This window comes from Tamandua tetradactyla, chromosome 1 (assembly GCF_023851605.1).
Source record: "Tamandua tetradactyla isolate mTamTet1 chromosome 1, mTamTet1.pri, whole genome shotgun sequence".
Taxonomy (NCBI): Eukaryota; Metazoa; Chordata; class Mammalia; order Pilosa; family Myrmecophagidae; genus Tamandua; species Tamandua tetradactyla.
This window is the reverse complement of record NC_135327.1, coordinates 185774400-185796555: the sequence shown is the minus strand read 5'-3', so window position 1 is coordinate 185796555 and position 22156 is coordinate 185774400. Positions and strand designations below refer to the sequence as shown.

General features: G+C 37.3%; 1 protein-coding gene across 1 annotated transcript in view; it reads right to left on the bottom strand.

Annotated features, from left to right (window-relative positions):
- The window catches only part of MGAM (maltase-glucoamylase), a 198935-nt gene that overhangs the window by 32064 nt on the left and 144715 nt on the right, over positions 1-22156 (bottom strand). Inside the window, exons 48-58 of the mRNA XM_077148064.1 lie at positions 13832-13999; positions 12447-12602; positions 10741-11007; positions 8938-9092; positions 7710-7878; positions 6584-6680; positions 6048-6160; positions 5426-5551; positions 3707-3835; positions 1947-2054; positions 502-564 (exon numbers count right to left, since the gene is read on the bottom strand). Coding sequence (XP_077004179.1) covers positions 502-564; positions 1947-2054; positions 3707-3835; positions 5426-5551; positions 6048-6160; positions 6584-6680; positions 7710-7878; positions 8938-9092; positions 10741-11007; positions 12447-12602; positions 13832-13999 — 1551 coding nt within the window. The remainder of the gene's footprint in view (positions 1-501; positions 565-1946; positions 2055-3706; positions 3836-5425; positions 5552-6047; positions 6161-6583; positions 6681-7709; positions 7879-8937; positions 9093-10740; positions 11008-12446; positions 12603-13831; positions 14000-22156) is intronic.

The window sequence follows — 22156 nt, the reverse complement described above, 5'->3', positions numbered from 1 at the left end:
AAGCTTTTCTTACTCTGGCCAAATAAAATGGAGGACAAGTCATCCAGGGAAAAGTGAGCAGAAGAATATAGGGGATGCTAGGTGCCCAGCTGAAGTGAGAGCCAGCAAGTACTGTGATAAAGATATTACTCCTTTCAACTGACTTCCACTTTTTTTTTTTGTATGTAGACAATTCGTTGAAAGCCAACACGTTCATAATGGATAAATCTTCAGTGAAAATATTGTGGACTTGGGTTCATTCTTTTTTGAAGAACATTATATTCAAACAAAACACACCCATTAAAGGAACTCCTGTAAAGGAGTTTCATTCATGATTTCTTACTACACATTTCAATACTGGATTTTTGTTTAGTTTTCTATTGGAAGATTGCATTCTGTCAAGAAATTACCAACTCAGAAGCATACTCAATTTAAAGTTACTTAACAAAATATCAGGATAACACAGAAAATTGTACAGATATTTAATGTGCAGTATACATAAAAATCTTTGTACAACTATACCTTAACTTGAATTACATGGTAGAGAGATCTGTCCTTATTTGCAATGGGCAGATCTGGCCAAGCCTAGAGAAAGAGAAGAAAACTTAAAAGCCTTTAAAATGAATTGCATGCACATCCACGAGATGTTTCAGAAGTTAAACTCTAATAATAAGCATCTCCATAAAATGTGTGGGTATCTTTGTCATTAATAAAAATTGGAAAGGCTGAATATATTAAACTATTAGATGAAAGTAGGCTAGGATCTCAACTCATTCCACGTTTTTGAAATTTTATTCTTGAACTTGATTTAGTCCATTTTAAGAATACCCTCCAAACGATCACCTCACAAATGATTATTCAGTTCTCTGATCTGCCTTTCATAGACCTATGATAAAATTCCCTTTACGATAATAAATATGAAGTATGCCCCCCAAAATAAGATTGATTTCCATTTACAACCCATAAAACTTATTCTCACTGCTTTTAAGAAGCATTATGGACTTCTTGGGGACCCCAGTCTATAGAATACTGATAAGTCTATGCTATCTTAACCAATTTCATCTGTAATTAAAAGGACATTCATGATACACATATATTAATGGATTAATTTAGCAAACCCTTATTGAGCACTTGCTATGTATTAGGTACTATTCGAGGGTCTGCATCTATAGAGATTTAAGTAAGAAATAACCCTCATTTTCCAAGAGTTCATAGATGGTAGATAAGTGCTAAGTTGTATGCTATACTCTGTAAGGGCTTAGATACAGAAAAGGCAGACATAGGTTGAACTAAACTAGCCATTTAGTGCTCATTAGAGATAAGACTTAAATTGCTTCCTGATATACAAATATTTGAAATGAAGAAGGTGATTTTCAAGGGCACAGTGAGAAAAGAGGGTGCTCAGAGTATTGGTAAGTTGCATAATATAACGAAAGAGCATAGTTTGGGTTAGAGAGACTGTGATTGGGAGTCAGGAAACCCAGCTAAAATGCTTATGCTATAAATCAGATATATGAGGTCGAACATGGAGACCACAAAAGAGGGATTAAAGGAAACAAGAAGAGGAGGATTTTCAAGACTTATTCTTTATGCAAATATAGAGGCTGATTAGGCTTCAAAGGTCAAAGATGAATGAAAATTTGATTGTGAGTGATTGGGAGGCAGAGATTTCAAAGTCATTTTCAAAGGGATTCTTTATGTTTGTGAAATAACCGGCTCGAAACAAAAGTTGAGGAAAGGCATAAGAATATTTCTGGTCAGTAAAACAAAGTTCACTGATATTTTATAGTATTCGCCTCGTAACCTTGGACTTACTAATGTTATTGAGCTAATCAGCACCAGACAGAATTCTTCTCATTTATAATTTATTAATTGCTTGATATTTTTTTCCAAGATTTACTGAGAGCCCCTTCTAATCAAGAAATTGTAATGCTGATTAATTATAGGCACCTTCTCCCAAGACTTACCTTCCCCCAAACAATGTCATTGCTGTCAGGCCATTTGATGAATACATTATTTTCCTGCCCTCTAATGAATGTGAGATACTGCGACTCATTGCCAGAAATGGCTGGATCCTATAGTGAAAGGATTTAAAATGGCAAAAGTGAGAAAAACATCTCCAAGAAAATTCCTCTCCAAAATATGAGCAATTCATAGTCCAGAAAGAAATGGTGAACCTAGAAAACATGGATAATTTATCTTATGTCTACTAGGTATATTTTCATGGCATCCTGAAATAAGAGGATTCCACAAGTACCCAAATTAGATACACATCCCTTATGAAGAGTAACTGCTTTCAAAAGGTATAAAAACTTGTGTTGGCAAATAAAGGAATCTTTGTACATTATAGGAAGTAACCACTGAAAGCTACAACTAATAAAATTTTAAAATCTGGTAGAAATATAAATATGACAGGACATGAACAGTTTTCCAATGTCATAGAAATCTGTAAAGAAAGTAAAGTTGAGAAGTAAAAGAATATATTGGTGTTGTTTCATAAAACTGTTAAGAAAGATTTTGCTAATTTTTGAAAACAATTCCTTGAGATAAAGTTAATTAAACATACCCGCAAGTAGAAAAAGCCAATTTATTAAATGTCCAGAGTATATTTGCAATCTTCCTTAAAAATTTGAAACTTTTTTCTTTTATTCTGTGTCCTACGGTGGCTATTCAAAGTAAACTTCCTTGTTCACTCCTACCCCATTCCTGCCTCTATTAGTCTCTGTAATAAGTTCCTGTCCCACAGTTGTCATATAAATTATCACTATCTGAAATTATCTTCTTTTAATAGTTATTTATTGGCTATCTCCCTCCACTAGAATGCCTTATAAGAAAAAAGACATATCTTATTCAGTACTTTAGATTGTATACATTATATATAAGCTGTATATATATATATTTATATACATCACTTCTTGAACAATGATTTTGAAATATTAATGTTCAAAAAATATTCTCATGAATGAATTAACAGATGAACCAAAGTCAGCAAACAATGCCCTAATTTTTGGAAGCCATAAAGGAGGCCTACTGGCAGACAACTACTTCTGTGTTTATCAAGATACAGCTTTCCATATAAAATAATAAACTGGTATTCTGGATCTTAACTCAGGTGTCTACGAGTTTAATTAAGGGGAAATAAGTGTCCTGGGCCTCAACCATTGTTGGGTGATGATACAACGTGAGATATTTATAAACCTGAAAGGTAAAGATGACACCAAAATATAACTATTAGCTCTGAGGCACAATCTGAAACAGTGAGACACGTTTTTTGGGTTTTGGGTTTGTGTGTGTGTGTGTGTGTGTGTGTGTGTGTGTGTGTGTGTGTATGTGTTGGGAGATGCTGTCTTTACTGTTCTACCAAGAGAACAGTCATGACAAATTACATTCTCTCACTTATGAAAATTAAATATTACAAAGCATCATCTTTTTTATTAATTTTTAAATTTTTAAAAAATATATAAGAAAATGCAAACATTCTTAACTTTTGATCATTCCGTTCTACATATATAATCGGTAATTCACAAAGCATCATCTTTTAAAAGCCACTTTTTTCTTTCGTTCTTTCTGCCTTTCTAACTTTTCTTTTATCTGCTTCTTAAACTTTAAGGACATGCAGTCGTAAATTCACGGTAAGTTGCAAAAATGTACCCTTCACCCAGTCTGTCCCAAACATCTTCTTTCTGAATAGAAACAAAAACCGAAGCTAATTTATCTAAATACCTACCAAAACGAGGACAAATCTCATGCCACCTTTCTTCAATTTCTCAATCACAGAACCAAGGTTTTGGAAGCTGGGGCTGAGGGTGAAGTCCAGTTTCCGCTCCATGTAATCGGTGTCTACGTGCTGGACGTCCTAGAAGGAGCAGGCAGGGCTCTCAGGATCCCACACCAGGTAACCTCTCCAGGAACACCAGCCCAGACCCCTCGAACTTCTTTATCTCTTATCTGCCTACACTGACTTTCCAACTCTGCTGAGTAAAATTGCTCCCCAGTTCCTGCATACAGCTCACATGTCCTCACACCTCATCTTCTATTCCCCCAACGGGAAGTCTCTCCCCTTTCCTTCCCTCAATACCTGTCTTCCTCACTCTTGAACTCTCAAAATTCTTGAACCTTTCTAAGTCCTAGTTGAAATATTCATGTGTAGAAAGTGAGGCTTCCTTGAGAAACAGAGAAGGTTGTACACCTGTTTTATTTCTCCGGTAAACCTGACTGATTTTATTTGCATTTAAACCTTCATTTACAGTTTTCTAGTACATACGTATTTCTACCACCCCCATTAGACTGGATGGTCCCTGAGATAGGAACCCTGCCTTCCCTTTTTCCCCCACAGTACAACCAAGATTTCTGCATGCAGAATGATGCTGAAAGATGGCTAAATTGATTAATATTTAGTTGAGGATCTAGGAAGGGTATAATCACCTACATTGCCTTAAGACTCTACCTAAGACTTGTTTGGGAGAGGGGAGATGTGTATAAGCCAAAGCTCTGAAAAGAATGAACCAACCTACTATTAACATTGATTGATTTAGGGAGGTAGGTCTATGGGTTTGTTTTTTTGTTTTTTTTCATATTTTCACTTTCCTACCTTTTCCAATTCCTGTTTAGCAAGAATATAATAGTATGCAAAAAGAAGAAAATTTAGCTCTGCAGTTTGTATCAGATTATCTTTGTTGATGACATTATGGCACTTCATTTCATTCTCATCTGCCAATCATTAATTGTCCTCTAAAATCTCAGAACATGAATTGAAAGCTGAAAGGAACCAAGTGATGAGAAACTGCTAATTTTAAGAGAAGAAAACAGGATGTTTGTGAGATTCTCCTTGTTGACAGCAATTAATTGGACCTCTCATGACTTATGTGAGAGACAGGTTGTTGTAGGATAGGATATGTATTTGTGTGTAAAGAGAGTGAAGGCTTCTTTTTTTTTTTTGTGCATGGGCAAGCTGCGGAAATCAAACCTGGGTCTCCAGCATGGCAGGCGAGAATTCTGCCACTGAGCTACCGTTGCCTGCCTGAAATGCTTCACTTTAACTACGCTCTTTCATACTATCATTTTATCCCATCCTTCCCAAGAAGGGTAATAGTCATAGAATTGTCATAATCTTAACATGATTCCCACAGAGAAGTCCCCAAACCCATGGTTTAAGCTCAGTCACAGATACTGTAGGAAATTTCTGAGGCTGTGAGTACAATTTTCTACAATCACACCTCTAACTGCTGAAGAATTTATGCAATTCAGTCTTAAACCCTTGTTTTAAAGGGTAGCATGAAATAAGTTTGAAAAGCAGTATATTCCACACAGGGCTAGTTCCTCAGCTACTTTTTTTTTATACTGAATTACTGCCACATCAGTAATTTCTATGAACATGTTTTCAATATATAATTAACCATGAATTCCCATGACTAAGTAAATCACAGACTGAATGAGGTTTTCATACATAGGGAATCTGGGCTGCCACCATTGCATTATACAAATTGGTTATTTCGGCATCATTCTGGTATCCATATCGAGACAGCTGGAATCCCAAAGCCCAGTATGGAATCATCATTGGCCGACCAATCAACTAGAATGGAAGAGGAAAATGGATCCAGGTAAGCTTCTTACTGAAAAAAAAGGTTTTTTGTTCATATTAGAAGCAACCTGAGCACTTCTATTTGTACTACCTGATCTAAGAGGCCTCATCCAAGAAAAAGAAATACGTTAAATAGATGTACATCAGCCATGGGACTGTAGAATGACAGAAATAATTTAATTGAAGTTGCTTAGAGTCTAGACCTTCTACTCTAGGAAACTCATGAAATTGATGGCTATTACTTATCTGAGATTCTTAGAAGGTCTGTTTAGCAAATTATCAAAAGACAAATTGTCCCTCTAGGGAGGGATATCAATATCCCTCCATGAACCCCTAACCCTAAACTCTGGCTTTCAGGAAAAATAATAATAATGTAGTGGGGATACCCGAAGGCCACGTGAAATAAGTTGGCCTAACATAGAACTAAGCATGTGATAATGCCCAATAAATACTTGATGATTTATCAATGGAAAGAACGGCTTCCAACCTCAGTGTATTGTTGAGTTACAAGTTCAGGTGTTGGCCCCAAAAACACATAAAAGTCCAAAATCCCTCCTGTCGTGCGGTATGTCAGAGCAGGGGTGGGCTGGAATGTCACATCTGTGAAAAATGAAGACAGTAGATGAGGAACATCACTGCAGCTGTCAGATCACCCAGATGAGGTATCTGCCCTAAAATTTGCTAAACTGCTTTCACTCTCTTTCTTTCATGCTTGTCCTCTCTCATCCAGTGCAATGAGAGATGGATTTGAAGACACCTCAAACATGATATACATCTTAAATTAATCTATGAAAAGGAACCAAAAGATCATAGCAAAATAAGATTATACAAGAGTAGGGACTATGGTTCGTCAAAATTATATCCCTAATACCTGGTGTGGAACTCAATCTTGAATAAACGGGAGGTCATTTATTTCTTTCATGTTCCTTGTCCCGAATTTTCCGATTCTATTAATATCTCATATCCTTATATAGTGATCACAGCTGGTTTTGGTGGCATCTGGCAAAGGCACCCCTCTCTTACCCATGGCATTGCTGTTGAGCAGGAGCACTCCATGGGCACTGCCATCCTTCTCCAGTGCCATGTAATAGGGGTGGACACCATAGGAATTCTTCTTGTACTGGGAGAGTCATGGGGGAGAGTGGATGAGTAATTAAAAAGAGAAAATCCAAGGAATTGTTTCCACATCATAATCCAAACAGAAAACTACTCAACGTTAGAGATTCAGCTCAATGTCATGTTCTTTGTAAAGTCTTCCTTGACTCCTCCCTTCTCTCCCAGTAAAAGTTATATTCTCCCTTCTCTAGGTTCTCCTCATTTATTATTACATAATTCTAGTATAGCACTGATTACACTGTGTTATCATTTCTGCATCTCTCTCTCACTCTCTATAACCTATAAGCCTCTAAAGAACAAAGACAGTGCTTATTAAATTTGTAGCTAAGCACTTAGCAATATGCTTGACATATAAAATATATTAAATAAAAGTTTGTGAAATATTAAGATCCATATCACAGGGAAAACTGCATAAGCCTGTTAGGCACAAAAGAGCATGGCATGTAGCTTATTTCATCTGAGAGTAGAATTTATCAATAAAAGGTAAATGTGGTGGTTTGGAATAAAACCCAGAAAAACATGTTCTTAAATTTAATCCATTCCTCTGGGTGTGAACCTACTGTAAATAGGACCTTTTGATCAGGCTAGTTCAGTTAAAGGATAGCCCAATTCAATCAGGATGGGTCATAATCCCATTACTGGAGTCTTTTACAAACAGAATGAAATTCAGACAGGAGAAAAAGCCATAGGAAGCAAGAAGCTGAAGTTCGCCAGATTCGGGAAGAGAAGGGAGAGACCATGAGAGGCTGCCATGTGAATTGTCATGTGGCAAGAATCCCCAGCAGCCAGCCACAGAACATCGATCTTCAGAAAGCATCATCTTGATAAGGGTTTAATTTGGACTTTTTCCTAGCCTCAAAATCATGAGGCAATAAATGCCCACTGTTTAAGCCAACCCATTGCTTGATATCTGCTTGAACAACCAAGGAAAGTAAAATAGTGGAACTAACTAAATAAGGCCGCACATACGGGCATAAGGATTAAAATAAATTGACTTAGAAACTGACTGACAATCTTATTCCTCTGTCCTTACCGCTGGTGGCTCATCTCGAGCAAACATTCCCCATGTATTCCAGGTAATGTTTCGGTTGAACGCTGTGTGCTCAGTTTCTCCAAAACCATAGATGAACTCAGAGGGGAGGCGAGTAGAAATGGAGAGGAACATTTTGTTGAAGGTGAAACCAGGAAGCTGAGAATCCCAACTGCAACACAAAGACCGACCTTCATGCTGAGCTGGAATCACAGGCCACAGCAACAGGGAGTTCGTTGGGGATGCCCTGAACTGGGGCTGTCAACCACCAGTTGACTCAAAAGCCTGTGCTTTGTTGCACATTTGGTTCCTGGTTTAAATATGAAATGACCCAGGTCATAAGAAAGGGCTGAGGGCTCACTGCCAAAGTTCTATGCTTGCTTTTTTATTCTGAAGTTTACATGACTGAGAGCTACATTTTTGGGGTTGTGGATGCTCCTTGAGGGCAAGGATCATGACTTCTTCATCTCTTTGTTTCTAATTCTCAGTGCCTGTTATATCAGCTTGAATATATACATGAATAAATGGATAAGGTCTAAACAATACTTCAGTAGAAAAGTGCGGAACTCTCAGAAAAACATTTCAGAATTGGCCAAAGCACTCTTACCAAACAGGTCACATAAAAATTGCATACATAATCAAAGAGAGTAGACTCCTGTGCATGGGAAGGCATGTATGTGCACATACAGGTAACAGCTACTACTGGGATGGGGGACATCAGCTCCAGGCAGAATCCAGAACTTGACTTCATTTCATCCAGCAGCAGGACAAGGAATAAGAATTGAACCTCTTCTCATCCTTACTATTGTCAAATGCTTTTAAGTCTACAGTGGCTATAGAAGCAAAGTCTGTAAGAAGCCATTTCTTCCTCCTTAATTAACCTTTACCTCTCCTGCCTCTTCAGTCTTTCTTAATGAGTCAGAATACAGGACTGATTTAAATCTTGAGTACTTATTAAATAGAGTTTTCTGTTCCCTACTTAAGAAGAAGGAAGAATAGAGCACATATTTTTCTTTCTCTGAAATAAACACCTACTTAGATCTTATGATGTCTTTGATGGATTAATTTTTCTCATCAAATTAATGACTAATTGAAAAGGAGTTTTTCACTGAAGTAGGGAGAGACAGGTATACTTAATAAAACACACACATATTTACAGAGTCTCTGAGATTAAGATTTCACCTCTTCTAGTTAGAATCACTATTACTCACACCAAATGAATAGTGCTTACATCACCGTTTTGGAGCTTTTGCGTTGAATCTGGATCCCAAAAGGATTACTCTGAATCGTGGCCTTATATAAGCAGCTGTCACAGGTACCAACTGGAGAGGGAGGAGTGTTCAGAGTGACTGGGACCTCATACCTTTTCTCCATGGAATCATAGATCTGGCATGGAGAAGAAGGAAACTTATGATGGCGTCTCAGACCTAAACCCCTTCAAGTCTGCCTAAATCATTCAGCTCTACTTCCTTCCGGTCAGTTTAAACCACATTCTGAGGCATCAAAGATCTCAAAGCAAATACATGTGAGGCTTATACACCTCACCATGCCCAAAAGAAATCCTGAATTGCAAAAAAAATACCTCTGCAATTCCCACCCAAAACCAGAGAGGACCCTTCCTCTAAAGGATTTGTGACTCAGGGGAAGCAAGCCCCGTGTACATAGCAAGTGTGTGTGCTGTGTGAATACGTATATGTATGGGACTCTGTGAGCTTGTGGGTTTATGCAGGAGTCAGAGAACTGAGTTTTCATATGAACTCTGCAACCTCCCAACTGTTTTAATCTTCCCAATGTTGTATAGCTTTCCGATACTTGATATTTCTCTTTTGTAAAAGTGGAAGAAAATGGCATTTCCGCTTTCTTAGCAGGATTAATGTGTGGGGAAAAAATGAGTGAAGTGGCAAGTGCTTTGCAAGTTCAGGGAGTAGTCCCATTCACTACCATCCTCTTCCTCACAATCACCACACCTTACACTTAAGTGAAGTTTGTCCTAAAGCCCGGCATCTCAAAAGTGTGTTGCTCAGACCAGAAGCAGCAGCAGCACTCAGGAGGTGGCTAGGAATGCAGGCTCCCAGGCTTTCTCCCCAGATCTTCTGAACCAGAATCTTTCAATGTTCACAAGATCCCCAGGTGATTCATTATACATTAAAGTATGAAAAACAATGTCTGGGACTGCACTGTTCAAGGCAGTATCCACTAGTCACACTGGTATGTAAGCCCCCAGAATATGCTGAATTGAGATGTGCCATAATATAAATACACATCAGATTTTGAAGTTTTAGTATGAATAACTGATTTTAAAATAGCATCATTAATAATTTTATATGGATTACATGGTGAAATGATAGTATTTAATATAAGGGTTAAATAAAATATTGCTAAAATTAATTTCAATTATTTATCTTTCATTTTTCTTTTGCATGGGCAGGTACCAGGAATTGAACACGGGTCTCCAGAATGGCAGGCGAGAACTCTGCCTCCTGAGTCACCATGGCTTGCCCTCAATTGTTTATTCTTAATGCTTTTTTTCTAGTATATTTCACATTATATTTCTATTAAACAGAGCTTAGCACTCACTGGTCCTATAGGATTAGCCTTGCTTGGGAACATGGTTAGAAATGCAAATTTTCAGGACTTAGCCTAGGTCTTACTGAATTAGAAATTCTGGAAGTGAGGCCCAGTAATCTACACCTTAACAGGTAATTCTGATGCACACTAAAGTTGGAGAACCAGTATAAGAAAACTAACTCCGACACTGGAAATGAGTTAATATGAATTTATCACAAAGAAGGCACATTGAGGAGACTTATGACCTAAAGCATTCATAATTATATTACATTCACAGCCTTGATGAAGGTCACATCCTGGCTTTACCACCTACTACCTTTCTGACCTTTACCTCTGTAGGGTCTCAGTTCCCTCATCTATCAAATGAATGTTTTGCACTAAAAGATGTTTCCTTGACTTCCACCCACATGGAGCTGTAAGTTAAAAACACGAGGTTGAGAAGTGGAATCTACCACGTGGGAATCACCTTGAACTGCAGCATGTTTTCTGTGTGGTAGATCACTGTTAGTTTTAGGTAGCTGATCTTTGCAGAGAGAGACTCAGGGGTGGATTTTGCTGCTACAGCTGGTGGTGGTGGAAATGGTGCTGCTGCTGCTCTGGCTGGTGCTGGCTCAGAGGCCGTCAGGAGGTTGAGATCCACGGAGATGCCCGTAGGCAGGTACTGAATGTTGCTAACGGCATAATTAGGGATGGTGTCATAGTAGCAGGTGGGCACACCAGCAGCAGTCGTGTCCTGGAACAACAGAAGGGGTTCTTGGTTAGCCTCCAACAGCACACTTTGAGGTTCTATTTACTGAACCAGTTGGTTAATGTGAACTAAGACTGAGCCCATTTAAAAATGCACGGGCCTCCTCTTACAGTGAGGCGTGAAGGGTAAGCAGGAAGCTTGATCTGGAAAATGGAATTTTTTTTTCTGTAGATATTTCTTTAATTGACTTTTGCTAAGCTAATTAACATTCCTTTTGAAGTGTATATACTTTTTTTTTTTGATTTTGTACCATTACTTTAATTTTGATTTGTGAATTTACTTTAGAGGTCCCTGGTCTATTTATTATTTCTGACAGATTCTATTTTTCCAGATGCTCCTCAAATGAAGATTCATTCCTCATTCTTGCATCCTGTTTTCTCCTTGTACTACTGCAGCCTTTCTTCTGTCTTTCCCTTTAGTGATGCCTTTCCCTCAATTGAAAATACTTCATCTTATCTCCAAAGATCCAGCCCTAACAAAAAATAGCCAAGAGCTAAAATATGGAATGATCAATACCTAGTTTCTAGAAGGAAAAATCAACATGCAGATCCCTATTACAAAGCAATGATTTGATTTTAATTCAAGTTAATGGTTATGAAAGCAACCATATCATATTGCTTTAGGATGGAATATTTCTGGCAGGAGAAGAACCAGGAACCCTAAAGAGTAACCACTGATTTTGCCATTTGAACATCACCTTTGATGACTGGAGCAAGCTGGCATCATATAAAGCATAAGTAGGCAGCAAGAGTATGGAATGGTTACTATCCTTCATTGCAATGGGTTATATATATTCTTCACAAGTCCTTAATAACAAGGAAACTTCTTATAGCAATAAAGACCATTAAAGTTTCCCATGTGTGTCCCTTATTGGTCCTGTCTCCAGGGGTGCGTGTGGTGGGAAGTGGAGTGGGTAGGATCCACCCTGACAATATTTTGGAGAATGGAATCTTAAGGCAAGGTTCTGGGTCCAGGGTCCACAGTCCACATTGACCCCAGTATAATCTTGGGAAAATCATTCATTTTCTCTGGTCTTCATTCTCTCTATTGTCCCAATGAAGAGGAACAGTCATACCATAATTGCCTACCTGGGCTCGCCAATACATGAAAAGAAACAACTTAAAACATTTCAACATCCAAAGCATACCCAAGGATTATTATTAATTTTTGTAATGGTGTTTGAATTGATGTGACTGAAGGAAAGAGGGAGCCAGAGGGGCAATGTGTTTCTCCTGATTTGGGATATCTGAGGAAGATACTGATGACCACCGAATACACAGAGTTGACAGTTGGAACAGTGTGGTTTTCTTCCTGAAGAATGATCACTGTTCAATTTGAAAAGGGTTTTCTGGGTACCTGATCACTTGTGGGACAGTTTTTTACAACTTTCTATTCAGTATGGCAACTCTACTCCTGATCATTACCTCCCAAATGCACCCCCGCTCCTTGCACCTCTCCTTAGAAGCCGCAGAATTATCAGGGTAGCAGTTGAACTTCTCCTTGTCATTGACTGGAAGTTTCCAGTGAATGGCAAAATTTTGCCCCAGTACCAGGTTCTCGATATCAGTGATGATCACCACCTGAGAAAGATAAAGGAGGCCACAGTGACAAACAAGGGCAGGGGAAGAGAACACCTACATACTGTCTTTCCTTGTTGATCTGGAAGCCAGGACTAGGGAATCTCATCTTTCCTCTAATATCATTTTATATTGCAATATTTGGAGGATTTTTTTTTCCTCTGGGGCTTTTGACTTCCTTGTCAGAAGAAAGAATTTGGCTTACTCTTGAACTTTCTAACCTTGTAGAACCATTGTGGAAGTAAATCAGAGAGTATTGGGTGGGAAGGGCTTCAATCATATTAATAAATACAGATCATAGGCAGGTCTGTCATTATTAGGCTTATTGTCCTCTGAAGTATGATGCTTATACATTTTACTCATTATGGTAGTGATAATAATAGCTAAATTTTGGTGAGCATTTATATGGGCCAAGCACTGTGATAATCACCATATATGCATTATCTCCTTTAATTCCAAAATTAAATCCTATGCTGTGACTACCTTGGCAATCTCCATTGTACAAATGGAGAAAATTGAGATACAGAGAAGTTTAATATCTTGGCCAAGATCTCACATACAGGAGAAAGTACAGCTACAATTTGCACCCCATTCTGCCTAACTTTAGAAACCAAGCTCTCATCCTATGTTATCTGTAGTGTCAAAATAGAAGGGGGCTGCTCCAGGGGATAGTGACTTCCCTAGCTAGCACTTGCTATATTCAAAAGATTGTAATCTTATCAGAGATTATGATGTAAGGGCATCACCCAATAACAGCAAAGCTGGATTACCCCTTGTGTTTTATTTCACCATCATTTTCTGTCATGGTATGTAAATAGCTTAAACACTAAGGAAAAATGCTGTGTCTCAAAAAGCATTTAATTTAAATAAGAGGATTTATTATGTAAATACCTCTCTTCAGAACTGGGTCAATGCTGGGAGCAATATTTTCACTGTCTAATCTAGGACCAGCTTATCTAGTCCTAAATTTGTCCAGAGAAGTACTGCCTTCTCTCAGGGTCTCAATTTTCACTGTCTTCTTCAGAGTTTGAATTCAAACTCTGAAAAAGCATATTTAATATGCTTTCATAAAGCATATTTAGAATGCTCACATATCCCTCCTTGTAATAGGGTGGATTTTTTGGCAAGCCAATTGTCTCCATAACTGCCCAAAGTCAAAAGAGCAAAAGATAGGTGGCTATCAGAGTCTCAGGCTTTTGGCAAGAGCCTTACAGGATGGAATAAATTCTTACCTTTGATGAAGCATTGTAGGAAATATTAAAAGTGGAAGTCGTAGTTTCATTATGTACTAGAGTAAAATCAACTGGTTCCTTGTCCATTCCCAAGATTTTAATATCTGTAAATTTGAGGTTATTAGGGTCTATATAATTATTATTTATAGTATTTGCTTGTAGTTGGTTCTGGGAGAAAAAAAAAAAGCCAGTTTAGAGAGCAGGTATACCACATTCTAATTGTCCCCCAATACCACCCAACATCTTCTGAGATCTAAGCGATCTCCTTCCACTCTGAAGTTCTAAATGTTGTCAGGTGATTATCCCCAAATAACAGGGATTTATTAAGCCAGTTTCTTACAGTCTTGTATCTTTCAATAATATTTAGTTCCTGCTCTGGTTCACCATCTCTTTTTTGGTTACTGAGAAAACTAGTCCCTGACTTCATGAATTTCTCAAGCAGATAAGATGGGTTCCCACAAAACGACCAGAGACTTTTTTGACATGCAAAGATAAAGACATTCACATAGCACACATAAACTGTACCAAATATTTATTTTATTTTTATTGTAATAATAATGGTGAATTAATATTTACAAATGCTTATTATGGGCCAGGCACTGTACTAACAGTTTATATGTATTATCTCATTCAATTCTAACAGCAAATACTTATAATTATCCCCATTTTTCAGATGAAGAGACTGAAGCACAAAGAAAATAAATAAATGGTTCAGGATCCAATTATTCAAAATGTGACAAAGTTAAGATAAGACAGCGAAAAAGAAAGACCCAAAGATTTAAAAAAAAAAGGGGGGGGGGGAACACCAAGATAAAAATTTTAAGAGTACCACATAAATGTAACCAAATGATTTTGACAAAGGTTCAAAAGCAATGTAATGGGTAAAGGATAGTCTTTTCAACAAATGTTGCTGGAACAACTGGACATACTTATGCAAAAAATGAACATTGACCTACCCCGCACATTTTATACAAAAATTAATTCAATATTGATCACAGATTTAAGTGTAAAATGTAAAGCTATGAAACTTAGGGGGAAAAAGGAGAAAACCTTTGGAATCTAGAGCTAGGCAAAAAATTCTTAGCCTTGACACCCAAGCATGAGCCATTAAAAGGAAACTTGAAAAACTGGAGCCTTTAAAACTGAAAACTTTTGTTTTATGAAAAATCCTGTTAAAAAAGGATAAAAAGAGAGGCTACAGACTCTAAAAATATTGAAAAATACTTTCAAACCACAAAAAATGACAAAGACTAGTATTCAGAATATAGAAGGACCTCTCAAAAATCGATGGTAAAAAATATTCAATTTCACTGGGGCAAGATGGTGGCTTAGTGAAGTGTGGAATTTAGTTCATCATGCAGAGCAGCTAGCAATTAGCCAGAAACAGTACAGAATATCTGCTGGGGCTACATTAGTGACTGGACACACCGTGTACACCTGCTTGGATCAGGTCGACCAGCTAAGACCCCACACAGAACTCTAAGTCCCCAAACCCACAAGGGCTGGTTCTCCTCTCCTACAGACACAGCAGGCTGATTTCCCAAGGGGAAAGGAAACAGACCTTACTAGCAACAAGAGCTTAGGATCAACCAAGCTCCATTGCAGAATTAATTACAAATTCTGACCACTGAAAATAGGCCCCCAACACAGATAAAGCCCAGAATAAGCACTAAAGGTACTAGGAGTTTTTGTCTTGGCAGGGAGGGGGTGGGGCTGATGAAAGAAAACAAAAAGCAGAGGCTTTATGAGTTAGATAGCACAAAATACTGCATAAGGGCTGGACCTCAAGAAAAGGGGACACATAGAACCTGGAGATACATGGAACCATGTACCAATTTAAACTTTTGATTGACAAACCTGAGGAGCTGGGGGTCCTCACTCTGAAAGCTTTTTTTTTTTCCCCACTCCTTAACAGATCATTAGATAGAACTGGAAGCTTTCTCAGGCTCCAGGAGTGCCCCAGGCAAGGGTAGAATTAAACTTCTCTGAGAGACAAAGTAACTAGTTAGGTGAAAGGAGTTAATTCTCTAAAGATTGTATCTTCCCTCCAAGAGAAAAGTGGGGCAGGTCAGTTTAAGTAGAATCCCTCCTTCAAGGAATTCAGGCCTCAGGAAATGGAAAACTGAAGCAATTAATGCCAGCCCACAACCTCACCTCTGTTCAACCAGGCCCCATGGCAGAGAGAGTCTGCTGAAATTAAAGGCACAGTATCATTTTACATTGGTGGAAAGCCACAGGCAGACAGGTGCCACATGCTGGGCAGGATAGAAAAAGCGCAGAGTTTAGAGGTTTCTTAGGAAAGTCTGACAACTTGCTGATTCTCACCCTCAGGGAAAACTAAAGCTGATAACTCTTTTCTGCTGAGACATGGGTCAGTCCAGTCTGGGAAAATCTGACTGGGTCCATAACATCTGAGGAAACCCTCCTCCAAAAAAAAGGGGGTTAATATAGGCAGAGCAAGAAAAAGAAAAACAAGAACTGAAAAATTCTGATCAGTTAAACAGAACCTATGCTAGACATCTAGAATAAGTTGAATTGTATGTCAAAAAACAGAATGAGAACAAAGCCATCCAGCAAGAAAATCTTAGGTAAAAGAGTGAAAGCAATGTTTAGAGTAAACTAATTTAGGAAATCAAATGCCTAGATACCAGCAAAAAATAGTGAGTCACAGTAGGAAAATAAAAGATATGGCCAAACCAAAGGAACAACCAACAATTCAAATGAGATACAAGAGCTGAAGCAACTAAGTCAGAATGTGTGAATAGATTTGTAAAAGCTCATCAAAAATTTCAAATCAGTGAGTTGATGCGGAATATAAAGAAGATATTGGGTGAACAAAAAGAAGAAATAGAAAGTTTGAAAAAACATATCACAGAAAGGCACAGTAGAAGACATGAAGAAACAATGGAAACCTACAAAAATAGATTTGAAGAAGCAGAAGAAAGGATTAGTGAACTAGAGTACTGGACATTGAAATCTGACACAGAAAAAAATATAGGGAAAATATGAACAGGGCTTCAGGAAATGAAATGAAGACACGAAGCACATGAATATATGTGTTATGGATGTCCAAGGAGGAAAAGAGAATGGAAAAAGAGGAGAAAGATTAATGGAGAAAAGTATCACTGAAAATTTCCCATCTCTTAAGAAAGACATTAAATTACAGATCTAAGAAGTGCAGCACACCCCAAACAGAACAGATCCAAATAGACATACTCTAAGACACTTACTAATCAGATTCTCAGATATCAAAGAGAAAGAGAAGATTTTGAAAGTAGCAAGAGAAAAGCAATCCATGACATACAAGTGACACCCAATAAGACCATCTGCAGATTTCTCAGCAGAAACCATGGAGGTGAGAAGGCAATGGTATGATATATTTAAGATTCCAAAGGAGAAAAACTGCCAATCAAGAATTCTATATCCAGCAAAACTGTCCTTCAAAAATGAGGGGGAGATTAAAATATTTTCGGACAAAGAAACACAGGTAAATTGTGACCAAGAGACTGGCTCTGCAAGAAATACTAAAGGGAGCACTACAGGTAGATAGGAAAAGGCGGGAGAGAGAGGTCTGGAGAAGAGTGTAGAAATGAAGATGATTAGTAGAAGTAAAAAAGAGAAAAACAATTAGATATGACATATAAAATCCAAATACAAAATAGTAAAAGAAAGTATTGCCTTGACAGTAATAACACTAAATGTTAATGGATTAAACTCCCCAATCAAAAGACATAGACTGGCAGAATGGATTTAAAAAGAGGATCCATCTACATGCTGTCTATGGGAGACTCATTTTAGACCCAAGGACATGAATAGTTTGAAAGTGAAAGGTTGGGAAAAGACATTTCATGCAAACAGCAATCAGAAAAGAGCAGGAGTAGCTATACTAATATCCTAACATGAAAAAAAACTAATTGGTTTACTTCAAATGTAAAACAATTAAAAGAGACAAAGAAGGACACTATGCATTAATAAAAGGAATAATTCAATTAGAAGATATAACAATCATAAATATTTATGCACTGAGCTACAGTACCCCAAAGTACCTGAGGCAAATACTAATAACACTGAAGGGAAAAATAGACACATCTACCATAATACTTGGAGATTTCAATTCCCCACTCTCATGAATGGATAGAACATCTAGACAGAGAATCAGTAAAGAAACAGAGAATTTGAATAATACAATAAATGAACTACACTTAATAGACATTTATAGAACATTACACCCCACAACAACAGGATATAACATTTTTCTCAAGTGCTTACGGGTAATTCTCAAGGATAGACCATAGGCTGAGTCACAAAGCAACTCTGTATAATTTTAAAAGGACTGAAATAATGCAAAACACTTTCCGGATCATAATGGAATGAAGTTGGAAATCAGTAACAGGCAGAGGACCAGAAAATTCACATGTATATGGAGGCTAAACAACACACTCTTAAACAACCAGTGGGTCAAGGAAGAAATTACAAGAGAAATCAGTAAATAGCTCAAGGAAAATAAAAATGAAAACATAATATATCAAAAATTTATGGAATGCAGCTAAGAGGGAAAATTACCACCTTAAATGCATATATTAAAAAAAGAAGACAGAGCAGAAATTGAGGAATTAACTGTTCACTTGGAAGAATTAGAGAAATAACAGCAAATTAATCCCAAAGCAAACAAAAGGAAAGAAATAATGAATATTAGAGCAGAAATAAATGAAATTGAGAACATGAAAATAATCGAGAAAATCAACAAAAGTAGAAGGTGGTTCTTTGAGAAAATTGACAAAATCAATGGGACCTTAGCTAAGTTAACAAAAAAAAAAAAGACAGAACATACAAATAAATAAAATCAGAAATTGAAGAAGAGACATAATCTATGACCCTGCAGAAATAAAGGGGGTAATGAGAGGATACTATGAGCAACTATATACTAATAAACTAGATATGTAGATGAAATGGATAACTTCCTAGAAAGGCATGAGCAACCAACATTGACTCAAGAAGAAATAGATGACCTCAACAAACCAATCACAAGTAAAGAGATTGAATCAGTCATCTAGAAGCTCTCAAAAAGAAAAGTTCAGAACCATATGGCTGCACATGTGAATTCTACCAAGCATTCAGGAAAGACTTAGTACCAATCCTATTCAAACTCTTCAAAAAAACTGAAGAGGAGGGAAAGCTATCTAACTCATTCTATGAAGCCAATGTCACCCTAATACCAAATCCAGACAAAGATACTACATGAAAGGAAAATTATGGACCAATATCTCTAGTGACTATAGATGCAAAAATCCTCAATAAAGTACTTGCAAATCAAATCCAGCAGCAGTTTAAAAGAATTACACATCATGACCAAGTGAGATTTATTCCAGGTATGCAAAGCTGGTTCAACATAAGAAAATCAATTAATGTAATGCATCATATCAACAAATCAAAGCAGAAAACCACATTATCATCTCAGTTGAGGCAGAAAAGGCATTTGACAAAATTCAACATCCTTTCCTGATTAAAACACTTCAAAAGATAGGAAAACAAGGGAATTTCTCAACATGGCAAAGGGAAAGTATGAAAAATCCACAGCTAATATCATCCTCAAAGGGAAAGACTGAAAGCTTTCCCTCTAAGATCTGGCACAAGACAAGGATTCCCACAGTCACCACTGCTATTCAACATTGTGTGGGAAATTCTAGTCAGAGCAGTTAGACAAGAAAAAGAAATAAAAGGCATCCATATTGGAAAGGAAGAAGTAAAACTCTGTTTGCAGATGATATGATACTATATGTTGAAAGTCCCGAGAAATCTACAGCAAAGCTGCTAGAGCTAATAAATGAGTACAGCAAAGTGGCAGGTACAAGAGCAACATACAAAAATCAGTAGTGCTTCTAAATACTAGCAATGAACAATCTGAGGTGGAAGTCAAGAAAAAAATTCCATTTACAGTAGTAATCAAAAGAATGAAATATTTTGGAATAAATTTAACTAAGAACACAAAATACCTATACACAGAAAACTACAAGAAATTGCTAAAAGAAATCATGGAAGACTGAAATAAATGGAAGGGCATACCATGTTCATAGATTGGAAGACTAAATATAGATAAGATGTCTATTCTACTGACATTGATTTATAGATTCAATGCAATACAAATTAAAATTCCAGCAACTTACTTTGCAGAAATAGAAAAAACAATAGCTAAATTTATTTGGAAGGGAAGTGTCACCTAAAGAGCTAAAAATATTTAAAGCATATTACAAAACTACAGTGATCAAAACAGCATGGTACTGGCATAAAGATAGGTATACTGACCAATGGAATCAAATAGAGTGTTCAAATATAGACACTTTCATCTATAGACAACAGATCTTTGATAAGGTGGTCAAGCCAGCCCACCTGGAACAGAACAGCCTTGTCAACAAATGGTGCTTGGATAATTGGATACCCATATGCAAAAGAATGAAAGAGGACCATAACTTACACCCTATACAAAAATTAACTCAAAATGGATCAAAGACCTAAACATTAGAGCTAAGACCATAAACCTTTTAGAAGAAAATGTAGGGAAATATCTTGTAAAACTTGTAATAAGAGGCACTTTCCTAGATCTTACACCCAAAGCATAAGCATTGAAGAAAGAAAGAAAGAATTAGAAACTCCTAAAAATTCAACACTTTTGTGCATCAAAGAATTTTGTCAAGAAAGTAAAAAAGGCAGCCTATGCAATGGCAGACAATATTTGGAAACTGCTTATCAAATAAGGGTTTAGTATTCAGAAGACATAAAGAGATTCTTCAACTCAGCAGCAAAAGGACAAACAACCCAATTTAAAAATGGGCAAAAGACATGAACAGACACTTCTCAGAAGAGAAAATGCAAATGGCTAAAAGGCACATGAAAAGATGTCCAACTTCCCTGGCTATTAGGGAAATGCAAATAAAAACCACAATGAGATATTATATGATACCTACTAGAATGGTCATTATCAAAAAATCAGAAAATGACAAATGCTGGAGAGGATATGGAGAAAGAGGCACACTTATCCACTGTTGGTGGGAATGTAAAATGTTAAAACCACTCTGGAAGGCAGTTTGGTGGTTCCTCAGGAAGCTGGGCATAGAATTGCCATGTGATCCAGCAATCCCATTACTGGGTATACATTCAGAGGACCCGAGGGCAAGGACACAAATGGACATTTTCACACCAATGTTTATAAAGCAGCATTATTCACAATTGCCAAGAGATGGAAACAGCCCAAATATCCATCAATGGATGAGTGGCTAAACAAGCTGTGGTATATACATATGATGGAATATTGTGCAGCTGTAAATCAGAATAAAGTCATTAAGCATGTAACAAACCTTGAGGACATTATGCTGAGTGAAATTAGCCATAAACAAAAGGACAAATGCTGTATGGTCTCACTAATATGAACTAACATTAATGAGTAAACTTGGAGAATTTCAGTTAAGAACACAGGTTATCAGGAGACAGAAATAGGGTAGAAATAGGGTAATTGGTGCTGAAGGAATACAGATTTTGCAACAGGACTGATTATAAAAATTCATAAATGGATAGTACAGTACTACCTGATTGTAGCACAATAATATAAGTACTGAATGAAGCCGAATGTGAGTATGATAGAGGGAGAAGGGCTGAGGGCACATATGAAACCAGAAGGAAGGATAGAGGATAAAGACTGACATGGTATAATTTAGGGATGCCTGGAGTGGACAATGATGGCAATTAAATGTACAAATAAAAACACATTTTTACATGAGGGAGAACAAATGAATGTCAATAATGCAAGGTGTTGAAAATAGATGGTATATGGGAATATGTACAATCAATGCAAGCTAGGGTCTATAATAAAAAATAACACTGTTATACGCTTCCACTGAATGTAACAAAGGTATTATGCCAAAACTAAATGCCATCAGGTGGGGGTCATGGGGAAGGGGTAGGATTCTTTGGGGAATAAAAGAAATGTCTTCAGATGGATTTTGGTGGTGAAGGCATGTCTATAAATTTAGGTTGGATGTGTGAATAAAACTGTTTAAAAATGAGCAGAAAGAAATAATTGCTAAAGAAAATGCAAAGAAAGAGAGGTACCTATTCACTGTCGGTAGGGAAACTGAGAGGTGCAGCTCCTTGGAGAGCAGTGGGGTGGTTCCATTGGAGGCTGGGGTGGGATTGCCATATGATCCTGAAATCCTGTTGCTCATTATATACCTAGAGGAACTGAGTGTAGGACATGAATGGACATTTGCACACTGATGTCTATGTTGGCAATGTTCGCATTTCACAATGGATGGAGGTGACCTAAGGGTGCAA